The sequence below is a fragment of the Mytilus trossulus genome, chromosome 11 (assembly GCF_036588685.1).
Source record: "Mytilus trossulus isolate FHL-02 chromosome 11, PNRI_Mtr1.1.1.hap1, whole genome shotgun sequence".
NCBI lineage: Eukaryota > Metazoa > Mollusca > Bivalvia > Mytilida > Mytilidae > Mytilus > Mytilus trossulus.
Window position 1 is genome coordinate 35228127 of NC_086383.1, and position 22784 is coordinate 35250910.

The 22784-nt window shown below is 32.4% G+C and overlaps 1 protein-coding gene across 2 annotated transcripts; it reads right to left on the reverse strand.

The window, feature by feature from the left end:
- Nucleotides 1-3445: 3445 nt before the first annotated feature.
- LOC134691024 (uncharacterized) lies at nucleotides 3446-12154 on the reverse strand. 2 transcript variants are annotated; one of them, XM_063551216.1, is made up of 3 exons: nucleotides 11898-12154; nucleotides 8371-8708; nucleotides 3446-5760 (listed from the first exon to the last, which is right to left on the reverse strand). In XM_063551216.1, the coding sequence occupies exons 2-3, from the start codon at nucleotides 8699-8701 to the stop codon at nucleotides 3821-3823; spliced, it is 2271 nt and encodes a 756-aa protein (XP_063407286.1). In that variant the 5' UTR covers nucleotides 8702-8708; nucleotides 11898-12154; the 3' UTR covers nucleotides 3446-3820. The 2 variants fall into 2 exon arrangements, with proteins under 2 accessions (XP_063407286.1, XP_063407285.1); XM_063551215.1 differs by lacking the exon at nucleotides 11898-12154 and adding an exon at nucleotides 9196-9319.
- Nucleotides 12155-22784: the final 10630 nt, after the last annotated feature.

A 22784-nucleotide genomic window follows, 5' to 3' on the forward strand; every position in this document is an offset into this window, starting at 1 on the left:
TGCTTAACAGCGTAAAGGGGATTTGGACAGAAGCCAGATTCCTTATCATTAACAGTATATTTTAACATTACTTCCGCTATATAGATGATGTTCTCTAACTGAAAACTCAAAATTGGTGACTATGTTCCAGCCGATTCCATTGAGTTTGCAGGCAAAGGTAATATCTTCAGTTATAGCTCACTTTGTAGCTGAACCATGAAGTCATAATTTGGTCACGTAAACTACAAAAATGTACCTTCCTTTAAAAGTAGACTTGTCCGACAGATACCCTGACTAGGACTAGGTTACTTCGAAAGGAGGGTAGTTCTCCTTACCTAATAATGACGTCACAGTTCAGCTATCCAGGAAGCTAACCAAAGTTATTAACTTTGACTACATACTCAATGAAATCGGCTGTTAACGCATCTATCTTAATGAAAATCTTCCTCGTGACTTGACTTACAACTATGAATTGACAATTAGGGTCGGTTGAAAACAAACCTTTACTACAAAAGAGATAATTTCTGCTTCCCAATTGTGAAGTTATATAACTACATGTATGTGGCAACATTTCCTTACTTCCGTAGTGGAGGGTTTCTGCTCATATAGAATTTATTAAACCAATAGTTTTAAGCTGGGAAGTTGAAATAATTCTTTTATGGTAAGAATTAACAGGATAAAATGAAAAGGTGTCCAATAATTAAAAAAATCTTTAAATGGCAATTTGTACGTGCTGAACGAAACGCAGTATGTCGGCTTATGAAATAAACTTATTATAAGAACATATCTCAATAAAATATAAAACAAAGAAGTCATAACTCACATAAACTTTGGTCATCTTTTTAAAATTTTTCTTTCAATTGGTTTTTTATATAGTTCATGTAGCTGCTACGATATTGAACTCATCCCAGATATCATACAATTAATGTTTTTTGTATGAGCTAGGTGAATATGTAGTTTTATTTACTTTTGAAAAAAATGATATCAGGTTTTTTTCAAAAGTCAGTTTAACCACATGTTTACCAAAACAAAAGTCATTATTTTTTTATACTCCGAGAGAAATGTATGTTATGGCAATTATTTACCAAAACGAATTGTACATCAAACGTTTTTACTAAAATTATTGACTTAAAAAGCACGCGACGTTTTACGCGGTCAATATACTTTTTCCGCAGGTGGATATGCTGCTTTATTCAAAATCCCATTTATATAGAAAAACCTACTAAAATGTAATCAATATGTAATAAAGCAAGATATTCAGATATTATGTAATGATACGGGAACCAGTGATTTAATTGTTGTGTCGTTTTGGTTTCGGGTAATGAACTGTGGGCTTCTGCGAAGGAAATTAGAATTTATTTGAAAAAAATTCTTAGAAAATCGTTTTAGAATATGGTTCATACTAAATAACTCATATGGCCCGGCCGGTAAATAACAAAACGAGATAAATAATAATATGGTCCAACCATAGATGTATTTTATATTCAATAAAAGTAAACAAAGATTTAGTCAACAATCTACTGCAATGATATCATTGTGTTCATGTTTTTATAATAAAATTGAGAATGGAAATGGGGTATGTGTCAAAGAGACAACAACCCAACCATAGAGCAGACATCAGCAGAAGGCCAACAACAGGTCTTCAATGCAGCCAGAAATTCCCACAACCCGAGGCGTCCTTCAACTGGCCCATAAACAAATATATTTACTCTAGTTCAGTAATAATGAACGCCTTACTAAACTCCAAATTGTACACAAGAAACAAAAATTAAAAATAATACAAGACTAACAAGGGCTAGAGGCTCCTGACTTGGGACAGGCGCAAAATTGCGGCGGAGTTAAATATGCTTATGAGATCCCCCCCTCCCCCATACCTCTAGATAATGTAGAAAAGTAAAAGTATAAGACCATATATATGGTCTGGAACATATCCATGCATACTTATATAAACATAACCACAATGATATCAGTGTAGTTAATTTTGAACTTCTATGTGTTACAGTAACAGGACACCATGCGGTCTTAAAATCAACGATACCATCAACGTAAAAAAATGGTAAACACTACAATAAATTAAAAAAAACTAACGGACGGATTACACCGACATATTTTTCTTTTTTATATAACAAATGCTTGCTTCTTTTACGCAGATGCTTCTATTTATTTTGTTTATCTCCCTTATACACTTTATATCAGAAACATTTGAAATATACCAAAAATCTGGATATCATCATGACCATGAAGTGATTAACTTGAAGCAGTAGTGCTTACTTGCAAAAGAAAACAGAACTAAAATTAAAATACCGACAAAGCAACAAGTTCACACAAGCAAAATGAAAAAATAAAAACAATTAAGGAATTAAGGGGCCTGTGTATCATAAGGTGAACTTATTGAGGTAGATAGATATGAAGCTTATTGAATCTGATGTGTTACTTAATTTGTTCTTACTATGCATTATGAATAACATGACAAGGAATTGGATTACTCACGTGATACAACTCATTCCATTGTAAGTATAATCATAACAATGTTTGTATAAATATACAACATGTAAATCAGGGACAGACAGTATACCCGGATTTAGCTTTGATATCAAACCTGAATCATTTTTCTCCAAATAAAAACAAACTAATTGTAAACACCACAATACATATAAGGTGTAGCTCATCTTAACGGAGACATGCATAAATGAGTAACAATCTATGGTGTATATAGCTTGATATCTAATGACCGCCGCTAAAGTCCACTGCAGGTCCAATGCAGACACGTGTTAGGGGTGCCCAAGTTGGGAGGGGAGCTCCTGACAGCAATCAATTTAAGCAGTTCAAGATTGAAAACTATATACACACATATATATATGTCATGCTTGTCTGCTATACGACTCTCTGTGGAGCACACATTCCTGAATGTAGATGAATTAAAATGTCATTCTGAAGAACGTTTGTGTAGTACTTTCAGCTTACCACCAACACATTGTTGGTTGCTTTGTCGGATTACGCAAACGCAAAACGCTTTGACAGTTCTTGAGGTTCATTTCGGTTTTACATGGCTGCGTATGCATGACGTCTATACGCTAAATCCATTTGATGTGTATAAAATGTTGTGCTTGTCTTGGAAACTTGGTGTTTTTTAAGTTGAATTTTTCAGTCATCTTGATTTTAGTAATTATTGCTAGAACTCACAGATCGCAACTTGTGTCTTATGCGTGTATTCTCTTTGTTATTTGTGTTTTTTGCGTCCTATAAACTAAATTTAACTTTTGTTCCTATGTTGTGGTGCAACGCCATTCGATTGTTATCGTTAATTGCTGCCTGTCCAAAAAAGATCTTTTCATTTGATGATTATTGTTTGTTGCTGTTTGTCATTTATATTTTTCTCATGTCGGGGCATGTTATAGCGTTATTGGTTATGCTCATTGATGGACGTACAGTCATATATAGTTGTTGAGGTACATGAATAATAGTCATACTTTACTTGGTTCTATTTTGATAGTTGTCTCATTTACAATCTTTTACAATCATTCCTATTTTAACATAGTGTAAGCTTTACCTATAGCATAACATTTATTTATTTTGTAATGCATTTGTTATACTGTATACCATATAATTAATAAACTTCCCATACACAATTAAGCCTCAACTCACTGCATAACTTCAATAACTTAACCTACATGTATGAGTACTGCTTTGGTCAAACATACAGACTGTACCTGATAGCTGATATAGCATTATCTATTTCAAATTATAATGATAATTTATGTTCATGTTAAATCTCATGTTGTGATCCATATACTAAAAGTTTATGTCAAAGGTAACAACAAATTTGATTTCCTTGCTTTTGCTAAAAGACAAACAGATCTTCATCTTCTTGAGCCTCATCGTAACACTCATGGGCATTGGTAACATCTCCTGATATCTCATAACATACTCCAAGTATTGTTTTTGAAATAGATATTTCATCTGATGAAATCAAATATTTATCTTTAACTGTTAAAAGTAAATCATATAATGCCTGTTGTCTATTTAATATATCACCAAGATGATGATGACATAAAAATCTCAGACAGAACGTCAGAACAACTGGTGGTATAGTAATTCCTCTTTTTATCACTCCAAGCCGAAGCTCTTCTGGTATTAAAGATGAATGCCAAAAGTAATGAAAACTTTTTACCGTTGCTAATTTGATTCTATCATTAAGTGATATTTTGGAATGTACATGTCGTTTATAAATATTCATGTCTTCTTCGTTATAGGTATCTCTGCCTACATACGTCATATATGTACCAGGTTTGCATCTTGACAAAACATATCCGGCCAATTCGAGTGTTACATTGTACTGTCCAGTAACATAATAATAGGACGCATACAACAACCAACCCGACACAGCATCTGTCCTAAGACTGTCTCGTAAATGTCTATGATAACGTTTGTGTAAGTTGTTCGGTTTACTTTTTGCAGAAGGTGGTTGTACTAATTGTGCAGTGTATTGACTGATTACTCCATAAATATATTTACATGAATCAATGAGAAATTTAGACGATTCACACATTTGTAAGGATTCGACAAATTGCAGTAACTGATAACAACTAGAAATGTCTAGAGCAGCGGTATGTTCTGCAAATGTTTTGTACAAAAATAGGTCTAACACAATGCTTGAAGTTTCTCTCTTTGACCTGAATATTTGACCATGTCCTCTCTGAGTCAGAAATAAATTATTTATCAATCCATCAATTCCAGCACATTTTATACTATCCAGTACAATCATAAGTTTTTGATTATTAATGTGGTCAACTGTTCCTAGAAACATGTTATGTGTAGGTATAAAATAGTTCGGACAGTAACAGTTCTTTATCCATAATATCAATTTATCAAGACAGAGAGAAAAGCAATAAAACAATTTATCTAATTGAAATATTTCAATATCAACTTCCTCAGACACCCAAAATAAAGCTGTTTTCAGAAAATAGGAACATAATAAATCTTTGACATCAGCATTTGTGTAAATGATACGCCGCAAAGTTAATTTTAGAAGACCGTAACATAAAAGTTGAGTGAAATTAAATGAATGTACAAGATGTTTTTCTGCCATAGAGAAAGACAATCTCCATAATAAGCCACTTTCCAACATATTCTTTGGTCCTATAGGTACTAAAAGACATCCGTAATTTTGAATTTTGTCAATTACAAAATTAGGAGGCCATTTGTGTCGATGACGCCTTACCCACGGTATAACAATATAAGGTAAGATTTTAATTCGTACGCAGAATGCAATATCAACATTCTGATCTGTATCTGATAAGCATGGACCGTGTGAAGATAGCTGAAAACCTGAAAAACGTCGGGTTATGTTATGAAGAAATCCGTCCACGGATACATATTCACCGTTTGTAGTACTTTCACAGCATCCAGATAGTATGATATTATTATCTTCCTCACTTTCTGCTATCAATCTAAGTCTTGCAAATCCTGGATAATCCTTATCTGGCTCCATAACCAGTGTAGTATGTTGTATTGTGTGGTTGATATTCCTTACATTTTGAATTACGTCTACGGTTTTAAATACGAACATTATATCTATGTCACTACCAGGTAAATCTAATCCTTCTGCCAAACTTCCGCTAGATATTCGAGGCATATAAGTTTGCAATAAATTTTGTATCATATCTTCTATGATAAATAGACGTTGTCTATTACGAATATGCATTTCAGATCCAATTGTATAAACAAGATGTTGGTATAAGTATTTGTCCTTCAGACCATTTCCTGGCCAAGGCAATATATCTGTAAAATGTGAAATTATTCATTTAACTTAACATTTTAATAAGAACTGTAAAATCGATGTTTTGGTAAATTATGTGCATTCCACTGTAAATTGTGCATAGTTTTGCAATTAAATTGGTGCATGTTTGTCGAATATTTCGAACTGCCTATTTTTGTATCGAGTATTAATGATGGTAAATAGTTTCTTGAGAAGTGATCAGTTGCTAAAATACACAAAATGATAGATTATATATTATTCTTAATAAACAAATAATGAAAAAGTGATTGATGTGAATGAATTCTTTTTTAAACATTATAAGGTACAGATGTATAAACTAGTTGCAATTAGTTAGATACTAAATACTAGTTCTCACAGGTCTTATATACGACTTTCTTCTTTTATTGCAACCCTTTTATATATGTTGCTCATTGCATATTACGTTTTCACACTATATTGAATTATGGCACCTGGTAAAGTCTTATATCAACTATGTTTTGTTCAGAAAGCATCTTTAAGTATTGGTGTATTGGTGATGTTTATAAAATTCTGAACAGTTTACTCTATGGAATATTGAACTCAACGTATATTATGTACAAACTTTAACTCGCATGAGATTAAGTGATATAGATACAATAGATAAGCGTTAATTCTTAAAAAAAGAGACCACGAGGGCAAATGGTTTGTTTTTTCATGAATCAACACCTATCCATTGTATCTATAACTGTTGCGTTTATGTCTTTTGAAAATTAAAGCCTATTCTTATTAAGAAGGTATTGTAAGTGAGTTTAAATAACCATGTCATCATGACAAACTATGCATTACAATAAATTACATATCACAATTACATGGCTAAAACAATAATACACCACGTCTGCCCGTAATCATTTATCAGGCATCTGAATATCATTTGTTTAAAAAAAAAGGAAACAAACTCGATCTTATTTCTAATAAAGTAGAGAAGGAATATGGAGAATGTGTCAAAACCGGGTATAGCTAGTTGACAAAGAACATATATATAGTATATATATAAAGCATGTGTCCGAAATTTCTAACAAGAAGCCTTATTCTAGGCACATCACGATTTTCTAGCATAAGAATTTGCGAATAAACAAATGAAATCAAAGTATATTAAATTATAATACTAAAATGGACACCTGAATGTAAACATTTTCGTTTCAAACATGTGGAAAGGCCAACAATGATCCGATAATAAACGATTAAACTCACTTTTATTAATTAAAAATAAAATTTCCACAATAAGTTACAAACCAAGAAAAAACCCCAGGAAAGTTAAAGAATAGGGACAACAGAAAGAATACAAGGATTCGAACCTAAACCGACAAATTCTAACTCATTGAACTTAACCATGAAAAGTGAAATCACAAAAAAACTGAACACAGGGGAAAATTCAAAAAGGAAAGTCCCCATTCAAATGTCAAAAAAAAATTTCAAACACATCAAACGAATGGATAACAACTGTCAACATCGCGGCTACTTACATTTGTACTCATACTTTTCGATTGCCAATTATTGTCTATATAAAGGTACCATCCCGGTGTGTCCGTTGTACCGATGTATATCATAAATTCATTTATATATATAATTATGACAATTAAATCGTAACCTATTGGTATCCGAGACGTTTTGTTGATATATGGATGTTGGTAACACGTAACAGAATTCATGGACCGGTTTGATTCCCTGCGGAGGCATATAGAAATAACAAAATTAATGGTAAGTTTTTAAAATAATTCCATTAGTGAACAGAAATCAGTAAATTGGCCAATTCAAACTTAATGAAATTAGACACACAAAAAAGTCAATTGAATATAATTTGGTGATTCCATTTCAGGGACAGATTTAGTAAACGTTGATTCTAGAAAAAGAATGCACGGTAAATGAATAGGCTTACGTCACCACAATGGTTTGTGAAAAAATAATATGCAAATGTGTAAATCTCGTGAATCTATTCGAAAGGTGCAAATCATGTTTAGAAACAAGAGCAGATACTCGCAGGAATAAAGCATGAAATAGGATGCCATGTTGTTTATATGTTACACTCCAATGCAAAATCTATTATAATAAAGTATAATCTCAATCATTGATTTGTCAATTTTAGTGTTAACGCAGATTTAATGTTCACCTTAAAACTTAAACCTTATTGAACTTTTCGTAATTCTTGTGTCTTGGCTGAGATATATTTGTCCAATCAACAATTTTTTTTTTCAATTGAAATGTATGTTTATTTATGTTTTATACTTATCGATTCAGAACATCCTGAGCGCTGTTCCTCATTTCTTATAAGCGAAGAAAACCGTTTGTGCAAAACGAACTTTAGCATAGCAGAAACTTTTGTCATTACTGTAAAATTCTGTTGCCAGTATTTTGAGTATTTTGTCATTCGTCGTTTGCTGAGATGTATTTTGTGCTTTTTATTCATGAGGTTGTCTGTTATTCTTTAAGTTATAATGTTTAATTTCAATCTAAATATCTTTTATTTAGACTTTCTTATAAAAAGAAGATATGGTATGATTGCCAATGATACAACTATCCACACAAGACCAAAAATGACACAAACATTAACAACTATAGGTCACCGTAGTTTGCTTCTTTAAAAGCACCATATTTACCTTGATTGAAGTATACACAATCCTGTAAGTATTCCAGGTATTCATTAGAAGACTTGTCAGGATATCTAAGGTTTAGTATCCACTGTTCATGAATCTTTCGTCTTTCTAAGCAAACTTTATAGATTCGTTCAAACTGCCTTATTGTCAGTCCGAAAACGTCATTTGATATAACAATCCCTCCGTCTAGAGACTGGGAAATCGACGGTGTGTATCTACGCCTTCCTCGGTAAGGGAAACTTTTAACACCGTATTTTTGAAGATTGATAATTTTTCTCATTCCATACATAGTTTTTTCCTCGTCATTTTCTTGGTGTGTTGGATTTTTGTTCATGATGAGTCTAAATATAGAAATTATTGGTAAAAGCACATTAAAATATGATCTACTTACATGTATAGATAAAATTGTTTATGAAATGTAACATCACTGTAAGATAAATAATGATGTTACCTGATATAGATTGACTAGCTTGAAAACAAATATTTAAAAAGGGGTTGAATAGAAAATTAAAGCTCTTAGAATTTAATCAATATATGAATTCACACTTTAGCAAAACCAGCACCAGGAAACTCAAGTCCAAATCAGTAATTAGATCCTACCAAGAAACTTGGTAATATTGTAAAACACATATTGGTATTGTTCTTGCAAATATATCCGCTTACAGCGGTGCTTGCGACCATCATAAATTTGCAGTGAGATGAGAGGGGTTTTTGTTTGCTTGTGCCAAAAGTGAAAATAGTTTCAAGTTGGCCGCCACATACAGTTGTCAAATATCTGTCACAGTTCAACCTTTGCAATAATAATTTAATAAAATTATCTGAACTCACCTAATACTTTGTGATGTTTTCATATGCCCTTATCACTAGCCTCAAACGTCTTGGAATTGAATTATAAAGTTTTCTAATAAATTCTAAGGCTATATATGTCCATATGTCCCTAATTGCTGTCTACATTTGAGCCTTTGAAGTGATATCGATGTTATGTGCCTGTTTTTGCAGTTCAACTCTAATTTTACGCCACATATTTTCAATAATATTAAGGTCTGGACTTTTTGCTGGCCATTCCATACCATGAAGTTGATTTTGTTCCATGTAATCCTTCACAATGTTGGCCCTATGACCCGGGGCATTGTCATCTTGGTATACGTAATTGTCAGTGGGGAAATGATGAGCAATAACAGGCCAAACAAAATTGTCAACAATCTCAATATAATTTAAAGCGTTTTTATTACCAGTTACAACAGTTATAATACCAACACCTTCATAAGTAATGCAGACCCATATCATTAAACTCAGTCATGAACCACGGTCAGGATTTAAGCGTGGAGGAGTCCACTACTCACCAGGCCGTCTCCAGACTAAAACACGATTATCCATTCCAATTTCCACCTTACATTCATCACTATAAATGACCCTTCTCCAATAATCTTCCACAGTTTTGTGCCTGACCAATTTACACCATGCCAGCCTTTTTTTGACATTTGCAGCACGAATTCTGATTGTTTTTTTTACAACACGTATTTTGAACCCTTCTTCATACAATGTTCTCCTGAACAGTACGCTTAGATACTGGTTCGTCCCTAGATTCATTAAAAACAGCAGTTAACCCTTGCAGTGGACGTTTTCTGTGCGACTTGACAGTGGTGCAAATTTTGCGAGTATCCCGCGGTGTAAGCAGATTTGGCCTTCCCGTTCTCTCCTTGTTTTCCAAACTCCCTGACCTTTAAAACGGTTAAAAACCCCATAAATTATTGGAAGTGGATGTCTTGTTTGTCGTGCAATGTCAGGTCTTTTCACACCAGCCTTATGTAATGCTGCAATGGCATTTTTCTCCGACGTTGACAGTTCCTTTCGTTTTGGAGCCATTTTAAAAACTATACGAAATGTAAACAAAGTAGACGATTCCAAACTTCCGGTGACGTATCTGGTCCATGACCTTCCTCAGAACTTTCATATTGTGCAAAAAAAGAGACAACTCCAACTTATTTACAGAGAAAACGGCTTTAGAAGTTGTCACTTCCAAGCCGCATTCGACATGACGTCGTTAAATTATCTTCAGTTTTGGCACGGTACTTGTTGAGGTCTTCTTTCAATTGAAGAACAACGATACAAGCGATTTTCCTTCGCTTCTTGTATGTTTGTTCTTGTTGTGCATTTACTGATTGTGTTTCAATTTATTTAACATTTGATAAGTTTCAAATGAAATTTACCCTATCAAATGTATAACCGTATTTTTAAAACATACATGTAATGACATGTTTGAACACACAAAAAGCTCTGGAAACACTGAAAAACTCTTGTCCAACTATCACTTATGAACAAAATACTTACATCTGCTTTATTTCTATTCGATTGAGATAATAATATCATAATTTCATCATGTTGTACTAAAAAAAAGCTTAATGTGATTGTTTTTTTTACTTTTTTTGTTATGGCGTATATAAAGTAACATTGGCAATATATGTAGTGTATGAGTCACTCATATGGCAGTTGTTTTTTCATTTGTTTGCTGTGTATAATGGCGTTTGCGTGTTTGAATTTGCTTATCATAAATGGACTTTCCGATATCAATTTTTTTTAACTATCCGTAGTTTTAATACTCTATTTTACTTTTCACTTGTTTGGAATATCTAATTCAAATGTAAAGAATAACAAAAAATCAGTGCCTTATACCTTTTTGCCATAAAGGTTTTTGGTTGTTAAGAAAACATTAAATTTTAAGCAATTTTGTTATTTAAGGAATGACTGTAATATTTTTTCTATCTATGAAGAAATAACATAAACAATTTGATGCACACTGAATAACGCGCGTAGCGGGTTATTTAACAGTGTGCACCACATTTTTTATGTTATTTCGAATAGACAGAAAAAATATAACAGTCATTTCTTATAATTTAATTATAAATTCCATTTGAAACCGTAGAAAACCATGCTAAAACGTTGATGACTTCACGGTCACATGACTTAATTATGTCTATGGGCTCATAACAAAAAAAGTCAGCCAATCAGAATACGCGTTACATCCAAAATTAAATCATTAAGGTATAACAATTTTTAGAGATCACACTCTGAATTGTCTTCTATGCATTTGAAATACAGATTAAGTTATGCACAGATAATATCAAAAAGGAACGCAGGTTAATTAGTTACAAATGGTAATGGATCCTAGGTGATTTTCATAATCTTTCAATCAGGTCTAGAGCTTGCATTTTAGTAACTGCTGGCATAGATCTTTGTTCATTTAAGCATGATTGTCATTTCACTTAGTTTCTTTTGTTATTCTGGCATAGAAAAATTCGAACATTTTTAAAATGAGTTCTAATGTGCGTATTGTTATGTTTTTTATATTCTACATTTGGTAGAGGTATATGTGGAGAGTGGAGGTCTCACTAAATATAAAACCTGTCGCGTTGTCGAGCCTTTCCTAATTCAAGAGCCTCTGGCCTTTGTTACTTTCGCATGATTTATCAGCTCATTGTATATGTTTTAGAGTTTATTTTGACGTCCATTACCACTGAACTAGTACTCACTTATTTTTGGGGCTAGCTGAGGATCACCTTTGGGTACTGTATTTTCTCGCTGCGTCGAAGACTAGTTGGTGGCACTCGGCTGCTCTTTGATCGGGTTGTTGTCTCTTTGCCAAATTCCCAATTTCCTTTCTCCAATAAAGACTTTTAAATTATCAAATAATTAAACAAGTTTTAAATAATTCTGTTTGTGTTTTTATATTTTCTTTCCATATATATAGTCAGATCAAAAAGCTAATATTTGGGTTTGGTATATTTTGGGAGTATTTGAAATAACTAAAACTTGCATAGCTGATTAATAGTGAAATATAGACAAAGTAAACTATTGGTATTCGTCCATCGAATATTCGCATATATGTTTTAAACCAGCAATGATAACTAGTGATCTTGAACCAGGAATTATTACAATAGGGAGTTTGTACCTGGAATGATTATACCAGTTACTTGGAACCGGGAGTTATTACAATAGTATTTAAGAATCATTCGATGATGAAGTATTTTACTTTTTTATATCTTTTCTAATCAAATCGTATACTTTTAAAAGTCCCTTATTGTTATATTCATATGTACTGGATTGCCGAAGTTTTTCTGTTCATTTGCGTTTTGGTACTCTTAAATCTTCTATGTCAGTATTTATCAATCTAACTGGTTCCTTGAAAACTATTCTTCTTTTAACCCTTTATTTATGTAAACAATAAACTGGTCTAATATAAACAAAACAATGTTATTTCTATCAAGGCTTTCACACTATTAACAACCAATATAATCTAGTGAAAACAGTTACCCGGAATGAAATTACACTTATATTTGTAACACTTGCACTATTGTTCGCAAGCTTGACAAATGCATATACATGTACATATCAACTATGGATCATACAAAGAAACTATCAAAATTGACAGACGGGTATCGATGCAAGCCTTGCTTTACGTACTTCTGTTTGAAACAGACAAACACAAAATGTCGTAGTTTAAACATATTTATGAACGCGCAATCATCCACAAAACTGTGACAAAACTGAAACAACACAAAAAAGAAAAGGAAATTAAAAGTTGAAAATGGATGTTTTCATCAAAAAAAAAAAAGTCACAAAATTATAATTAAAAAAAAAATATCGCTGGACGGGTAATGTAAGCTGCTTTAGATTAGATTTAAAAAAAATGGTAATCATGCTACCTGGTTGTACTTTCAATCAATGCACATCAAATTTATTTTTCATATACATGTACAAGTCCTGATAGATAAAAATAAAAAACAAGACTGGTAACACTAAAAAATCTAGCCTGTTGTGTGTGGTCGTGTTGCTAAGATTCTGGTTTTCTATGTTTCATTTCGTAGACTTTCATTGTCTTTTGGTGGTTTTTAACCCATCTATACATATTCCTATAATCAAAAACCCACAATGATCTTAAGAGATATAGGAAGATGTGCTATGAATGGTAATGAGAAAACTCTCTCTCCAAATATCAATTTATAAAAGTGAACCATTATAGGTCAACACGGAGCCTTATCTCACACCGAAAAACAAGGTATCAAGGGCCCCAAATTAATAGTGTCAAACCATTCAATCGCTCAAATCTATAAATGAAAAACAAGAAACGAGAAACAAGTATAAATTACATAAACTACAACTACTGTAGATCAGATTAAGACAGTTATGATAATTTACTGTCTAATCCTCAATTTAGAGCACAACCCTCCGAAAGGCTATCTGTCATTATCCCAAACGGAAGATTCAGCGCAAATAGTGTTGTGAAAATCCACAAATTATGCATGTACCAAAGTGAAGTTTTCTTGAAATTAAAATGGCAAAACTACCATGTACAGTGTATCGTTAAGAAGAAGCCTGTTTTATGTGAGGTTACATCTTTAGCCAGGATTTTATGCTTAGAGCGCAAAATAATAAAAAGGACCAGCATCATTCATATTTGAGAGGTACTATCAAGATAATGAATCATTTTGAGACATTCGAAATTTACATTACTATAATAATTGTTGCGCCACACTAGTACTGACATGAATATTTACACACGTTTCCTCAATTTTCCGTCGATTAACTGCACAGGAACTTAAAATTAAATGTTTTTAAATACCTCAGAAAAAATTTGCCTTTAGACTGATTAGGCTGATTTGTTTACACATATTTAACAGACTCCTTTTATTTAAGTTTCTCAGGAAATAGTTGTACATTTGTATAAACTACATTGTTATTTTAACACTTATGATGAAAAAGTGCATCTAAAAGTGACATTCCTAATTGCATAATGCAGGTTCGATACCATGATAATAGCTGCAGTCCCTGCGGTAGTTTTTTAAGTACTGACATGTACAATCGGTAATCCTTATGTACTGATATGACCTTTTAACGTACATGTAATTTTATGCTCCGCCGATAAATGTCATGGGATTTGGAATGAATTATGAAGAAGTAATTCATAGTCGAAAAAAGATTGCTGAGTATTAAATCAATGAATGGGATAACGAAACACATATTGGTGAAATGAGTTTAGCAGGAAATAATGTTTGTTATAAGGAAGGAAATATGGTATTTTAATATTAATAATTATATTATAATTGCCAATGACATAAGTATTTACACGAGGTCAAATGAAGAAGAAGTTAAAAACTATAGGTCACGAATATGTTTCAAAACATGTTACCATAGCACATGTAATTGATTATATATAATTTTATAATATATGACTTACCTATTTTTTTTTATAATCCACTCAATTAATACAAGCGTTGATATCATTTGTTCAATCACGAGTTAAGATTGCATTCCGGAAGTCCTAAGTGCTATCACAACTAAATGTGTCATATTGAAGATAAAACCGATACACACAATTAATATAGGTGTACTGTAAAATAATCGAATATCTTATATACATTATATATATAACAACTTGTCTAAACATCAACCCAACAATCTTAAAACTGTAAATTTGCTTTCGCATATTTTTTTGTTCTTCCCTCGTCGGGATTCGAACCCATGCTACTGATATATCGTGACACCTAATGGCCTGCACTGCAGCCGTCCCGCTAGACCACACGACCACCGGGGCTTCACAATAATAAAGCTTTCGGTGGCCGTGTGTTACCTTTCCTCGTCGGTTTTAATCTAGCGTTGTACTGCAGTACATGATATATAAGGCATGGAGATTTTATTGTAACAGATCAGCTCAATTATCTATAGTAAAGGATCCTACAAATTACTGTAAGATACAGTCACAGCAAATAATTATATATATATGAATGTTGATATAAAAATCTTTTCTGTTACACTTTTTAAAATTTACCTCTCATATAATGCTTGATAGAGTTCTTCTTGTCCACCATTTTTAGATGCTCCAGTATTATTACCATTATAAAAAATCAAATATTTAACAGTCTACAGTTGCCAATCTTCACTTAAGCTGAAATGTTGTTTTCAAATGTACATTTTGTTTGTAACTATTCATCTGTTCTTCCATATAGATAAAAAAAATCTATTTGTACCATATAATGTGTGAATCTCGAAAGAACATAATCTGTAATTCTCAGTGTTACATTGCACTGTCCTGTAACATAATGAAACGACGCCTTTGATAACTAACCCGACACAGCATACGTCCTTATATTGTCTTGCAAATGTCTATAATAACTTATATGCTAGTTACAATGTGTACCTGTTGTAGTTGATGATGGTAGCAATGGTACTTTATATTGACTGTACATGCTATGATAATAGTTAAAGAGATCAATTATGAATTCAGATGATCCAAACATTTGTACCGATTTAGCAAATTGCAGTAACTTATAACTATTACAAACGTGTATTGTGGGTTTTAACAATACGCACATTTAGTAAAAGGAGACATATAACATACAGATTGAAGTTTCACTCTTCATTCTCAGCCGAAATACATCATTCATCATATAAGAGGGACGAAAGATACCAAAGGGACAGTCAAACTCATAAATCTAAAACAAACTGACGACGCCATGGCTAAAAATGAAAAAGACAAACAGAAAACAATAGTACACATGACACAACATAGAAAACTAAAGAATAAACAACACGAACCCCACCAAAAACTAGGGATGATCCCAGGTGCTCCGGAAGGGTAAGCAGATCCTGCTCCACATGTGGCACCCGTCCTGTTACTTATGTGATTACAAATCCGGTAAATAGTCTGATTCGTTAGGTTACATTTATGAGAGGGAAGGGGATTGTAGTTACGACGTAAGGAACATATCCGATATCATTTGTGAAACGGTTATTTCATAACGGTCAACCAACTCGTGATGGCGTCCGTAAAATTTACGAAGGGATGATTTCAACTTCACCATTTGGAACTCTTGGTTTAATAGCTTCCTTTTGAGCACACATTGCCCTACACCTTATACTACCTAGCTCACTTTGATTTTTACATTGCACATGTTATGTTCAGGAATAAAATCAAGCGAACAAGACCGTAACATAAGAGTTGAGTGTAATTAAATGAATGTACAAGTGGTTTTTCTGCCATTGAAAAAGACAATCGCCATAATCTTTTATCATTTGAGATATTACTAGGTCCCAGAGATACTAAATTGTGACTTGTCTTTTGATCTGGTGAATTATAAAATTAGGCTATTAATGTCGATTACGTCTTGCTCACGGAATTGCACTAAAAGGTACTTTTGTTTACTTTGTTGGCACATTGTTAAATCCACATCCTGATCTCTATCTGCTAAACAGGAACCGTGAGAATATAGCTGCAAATACGTTCATGCTGATTTATTTTACCAAGCATGATCTTCACTGATAAACATTAACCATTTGTAATAGTTTCATAGCATTGAAATATGACCATGTCAGATTCTTTTTTCTTTATTTGCTATCAATTAAAGTCTAGTAAATCCTGGATGATCATTATCGGACTCCATAACCAGTACGGTATGTGTCATAGGATGATTAATATTCCTCAAATTATGAATTACGACTAAGGGATTGAGGAGGAATATAATTACATTAACAGTCATTTTGCTAAACTTCTGTTTGATATTTGTATTACATTAGACACCATCAAAGTAACTTTCATATTTCGAATGATACATACACGTTGTCTATTGCATATGATATCAACTGCATACACTAGGTGCTCGTAAAGTATTTTACTTTACAATCATATCTAGCCATGCTAGATATATTTTTGTCATATATGTTTATCAAATCAGAAATGACAACTGCCAAATCAAAATGTTTTCCTAAAAGTTTTATTCTCTCATATGTTGTGCATCTTTTTGCATTTTACAGGGTTCATTTTCATTAAAGGTGTCGTTCTGTCTTTTCATTTGTGTTTCGAGAATAATTGACAAATGACAAATTATAGTATCTAATCGGTTGTTCATGAATACTATAGGCCCCGCCGTATGCTCATCGAATTTTGATTTCTATTCATTAGATTATGCTATTAGAAACACATATATTGGACAATTGTTATCAGTAGATTACAGTGCACACCGGTATTATATACATTTTTCTTCTTTGGTGAAAACCATTTGATTTGCTTATTGTTGATAAATGTACCCTTAATCTAATTTTTGACACCTGTTTAGTATTCATAAAACACCAATTCAGACATATTACGTTAACATTCTTTTATTTGAATCAAATGTTCAAATCTCGTAAATCAATTTTAAAAGTACAAATGAAGATGAACAAATAGGCTTAAAGGTGAAATACCACTATTGATGTTCCACTTGTAGTCATTGTTAAGTTTGCACTTTTAAAAAAAATTAGCAGAATTTAACTTTGATTCAAATACAGAAATACTTCGCATGAGTAAAGTGTTATCCTGTCTAGAACTATAGACAAAATTTCACATAACATTTCATTGCATATAAAAAATAATCACACCTGGAAATTAACCAATCAAGCGTTGTTTTTTTTATCTGGGTACACGCTTTAGTAACCATGTAAAATCTGGTTTCTTAAATATTCTATAGAAACTACATATAAGAAAGAAAGGTGCCTTGAAATACCTAAAATATATGTTGATGAACGAGATATTTTGTACTGCAATCAATTGTAGGATTTATCACCCACTATTTCAAATTCAAGGGGAAAATATTCTTGAACCTTTTTGGTATGCAAACGGATGTGATGTATTATGATTTGGCGGTGTTTCACCTATAGATTTACTTGCTTGAACACCGAACCTAGCGAGACTGGTTAAACCATTAGAATAAGCCTGTACTATTGTATGTGCAATACCCCAAATACGAATCCTCATTCAGAAATGATGTCACAATAGAACAAATGAATTCTCCCTGAATTGCAAATCAGATAACTTGTATTGTATCTAAAAATCTACGCATTCTGTCTGTTTGTGAAAGGCAGTACAATATGTGTTAATTTTAGTCATTTCCATCATAGAACTCATTCAACGAGATAATAATATATACATGAGACATAGTCTATATCAAAATACTACATGTTACCTTTCAATAATTTATTCATGTGTGTTGTTTTGTTACTGTTTCATTTGCGTATTCCAAAAGTCATTTTCATTTTACATCAGTTCATGCAGTTCTGAGTACCATTTTATTGTGGTGTTAATAACTGGGTTTTAAGGTTATTCTTTAGTCATTACGTTTTGCAAAAAAACAATTTCATTTAAAGTTGTCTGCGCTGTTAGATGATATTCTTGATGATCTATTGATTTATATATTAGAACTTTTATGTACAGTAGGCCCGAGACCACAATTATTTCGGAGTTCATCTCTTTATCAACATATTAAATAAAAATTAAAAAAATCCCACCTGCACTTTTTCAATGAAATTTTTACAGTATGGTGTGCTACCGTTGAGACAAATTAAATCAAAATTATAGAATACTTCATCGGTGCTAAATCAAAATATGGACAATTTTATGTCTAGGGTGTCTTGAAATCTTTTGACAGCTTCCAAAGTGTTAATTTTTAACCTTCTTTTTACAGCTGGACCAAATCACTAATTTCCTTTAGAATTCTGAATCCAGTGTTATTTTAACACTCCCCAGTCTTGCAATTTTAGGCATTCAACATGGAGAAATAAATTTGGAAGGGGTATAAACAATATTGTCAACACTAGGGACTATATTAACGAAAATCAAGGGACGATAATTGTGGTCTCGGACAAGTACTTTTATTTTCTAAAAGATGAACTAGTAATATTATTAAAGAATAAGGAACATTTAAATTTGTGGAATCGAAATGATAAAACCAAGATAGTATAAATGCTGTACCTTTTTATCTAAAAAAAAGTCTTCCGTTTGGACTAAGTGTCTTTTTGTGAATACATTTTCCCTTCATTTATATTCCAGTATGTCTGTTAGATAAGTTTACCATACACTGTTCATTGTAGAGCAACCAACCACCCTTGAGGACAACTTCATAGAAACAGACATGTCCATACAGTTCAGGGGGTCATAACTTTTCTGATTATCACTTCATAACATCCAGGTTGCTGGTCTTCAAAAGTCCGCATTTAAAGTTGGTAGTGCAAGGTAAAACATGTTTTGATTTTTAACCATTATCTCTTGTTACTCAAGTTTTTTTTTTTTATGGTTTTAAACCTTCATCGCGTACAACATTTGAAGTTTGAACGCCACAAATGCTACAGGTATTTTCTTAATTTATGCTTTTTGTAAAAATGTTGAATGTTAAATAAAGGCAACAGTAGTATACCGCTGTTCAAAACTCATAAATCCATGGACAAAAAACAAAATCGGGGTAACAAACCAAAACCGAGCGAAACGCATTAAATATAAGAGGAGAACAACGACACAACACCGAAACGCAACACACACAGAAACAGACCAATCATCAGACAAAAAACCACGAGAATAACAAATGTTACATGAAAACCAAATACATGAATTTGGGATAGACAAGTACCGTGCCACGTCTTATCTCAATATCTCAAAAATAAGAGAAAACACAAACGACTCAACGTTAAAATGCAACACAAAGAGAAACGAACAGTATTATAACAATGACCATCTTCCTGACTTGGCACAGGACACTTTTAAAGGGGAATAAAAGTGGTGGGTTGAACCTGGTTTTAAGGCATGCCAAACCTCGCATTTTAATGGCAAAGTTAAATATAACACTGAAATGACAACATAATATTACAGGACTACAATACAAATAAATAGGAGAACATATTAGACACAGAAAAACATGATTAATAGATAACAAAAAGCATCAGGTTTAAAATTCAATACGCCAAAAACGCGCCTTGCCCACACAAGACTCACCAGTGACGCCCAGATATAAAAGATCGAAAGTGAAAAAAGTACAAAGTTGTACAGCACTGAAGATCAAAAGTTGAAAAGGTTTCGCAAAATACGGCATTGTTTTTATGCCCGGGATAAGAACATTCCTATTATATAGAACAATTCATGCTATTGCAAACAGTAAATTTTATCAAATGAATATGAAAGAGATATACACAAAGAAACTAAAGTATTAACTAATTACAGAAAACTAAACCTGAATACATAACGCCTAGATATAAAAGATCGAACGTGAAAAAGGTACAAAGTTGTACAGCACTGAAGATCAAAAGTTGGAAAGGGTTTGACAAATACGGCATTGTTTTTATGCACGGGATAAGAACATTAAGATAATTCATAAAACGCCTCCTAACCTTGTTTCTCATATTGAAATGTTAAATCAAAATTCAGCAAAGATTGTTTAGTTTCATATTATTTAAAAAAAAAACACAATAGTAATCACTAAGATGCGTTAGACCAAAATAAATCATCATGCATCAACCTTAAAATGATTGAAATTTGAGGATCAATCGAAAAGAAACAGAGGGAATATGGCTCGTCTATTTCAATGTCTGCAAAGATAAAGTCAAACACATCAATTTTTATAACATCCGCTACCACATCTTGAGCAGAACTGCTTACCCTTCCGGAGCACCTGAGATTACCCACAGTTTTTAGTTGGGTTCCTTTTGCCAAGTCTTACGCTACTTATGATGTGTCTTCTGTACTAGTATTTGTCTGTTTTTTCTTTTAATTTTAGTCATGGCGTTGTCAGTTTGTTTACGATCTATGAGTTTGACTCTGAATAATCGATAAAAGTTTCGGAAATATTTTTGGACTTTATATATAAATCAGTGTACAAAATTTAACTTGTTACGACAATACCATTATCCGAAATTAAAGACCTGAAAAAAAGAAATTTAACTATGTAACATGTGTAAGGTAAGATTACTCTTGCTACATCATTTATTCACCGACTAACACTTATTTGACTGTGCCTTTGGTATCTTTCGTCCTTCTTTTAAGTTGCATCAGTAATTGAAATTGATAAAGAATACCTAACAGACTTAATAAGAAATGATAAATAGTTTTATTATGGAACAATACATCAGAAACATTAAAATAAATATATAAAGGTTGATGTACCAATATTTCATTGTATTTGTTATTATTTTGCTAAAATTTATAACACAATGACGTAAAAAATTAGAGCTATAGAAAAATGAAATAAAATAGACACAGTACATAAATACAAAACTAAACATGAAACATCTGTTCACCGTCACGCAAATATGTAATTAATGATACTATAAAAAATAAGTAAAGGTATGGGAGGTAGAGATATAAAGAAAATACTGCTTCAAAATGGTTTCAAATTTATTCTTGTGTTGTTTCTTATTGTTGGCGTGGGTCAGTACATACAGATGCAGTGCTGAATGCAAAGGTAGGTTCCGTTGATTTGTTTTCAGTTTAATTTTCTTAACGATTATCACAAGAACACAATTTATTAGAATAAGTAGATGCAATATATATAAGTATATGCAGTATTGAACAAGACATACATTATTGGGCATTAGTAAACCTGTATTTGCCTGCATTATTTATGTCAGATAAAGCAAATCAGCGAAATTGAATTTATTCTATATGTGACAGTGATCCAAGTTGAATACACTGGATTTTGACATGTTTTATCTGTTTTTATCTTTTAGAAAAAGTCAAACCTGCCTTTTTTGTTGACCTTAAAGGATTATCAGAATCTATATATCAACACCGTTGTAAAGTTCACAGGTGTGAAAACCAACATTGGATACGGATACCGTTCAAGAACTTGGATTTTTGTGACACCAATGGCAGGAAAATATGAAATCAATGCAAGCTTTATTACTAATAGTGGCAATTCGCTTGAATTGAATTTGTATAAAAATGACGAATTTATCGCAAGAGGACATGCTCCTAATACCTTTACTTCTACAGGCACTTTAAATGTTATACTGAGGCTACAAAAGGGTGACAAAGTGTATCTGAAACATTTACGTAGGTACGGATCAATATATGGAGGTGACTTCTCCATGTTTTCAGGACATATGTTATAGATATATATTATATGTTATAATCATAATAAATCATAGAAATTGACTCGTGTATCGTTAACGTGATTGGTCGCTTAAAACTATGATAAAATGAGTTGGAACTCGCACTAAATTCTTGAGGTAAGAGCAGATTCTCGTAAAACATTTGAATGTGATTTTTTTTGTAACTCATTTATTTTCTTTCACTTCTTACTAATTCTCAACCGAACATGATTATCAACCTGAGAAAAAAAATGATTGCATTTGAACAACAGATTTAAGGAGGGTTTTACGTCAGTACTAAAACTTTACTGTAGGAGACGGCAATGAAAAGTTTTGAACTTAATTTTGTCTTTGTTTTGGATTTTTTACACGGTGTTGTCTGTCTTGGCGTTATTTTTGTTTGGTCAGTTAAATCGCAGTTTTATAGAAAAGAAACATAGGAAGAGGTTTTTAATTGGAGTGTTCTACTTGACCATCGTTGCAGTCATATACCCTTCAAAGACTTGTCTTATAGAACATTTGCGTTTTTTTTA

What these genes read in the sequence shown, in the direction of transcription:
- LOC134691024 (XM_063551215.1), bottom strand. Translation starts at nt 9,218, where the DNA reads ATGAAAACATCACAAAGTATTAG. An exon ending in AAAACATCACAAAGTATTAG is followed by an intron (nt 8,709 to 9,195) that starts GTGAGTTCAGAT and finishes TTCTATATTTAG; the next exon opens with ACTCATCATGAACAAAAATC. An exon ending in TTGTGTATACTTCAATCAAG is followed by an intron (nt 5,761 to 8,370) that starts GTAAATATGGTG and finishes CACATTTTACAG; the next exon opens with ATATATTGCCTTGGCCAGGA.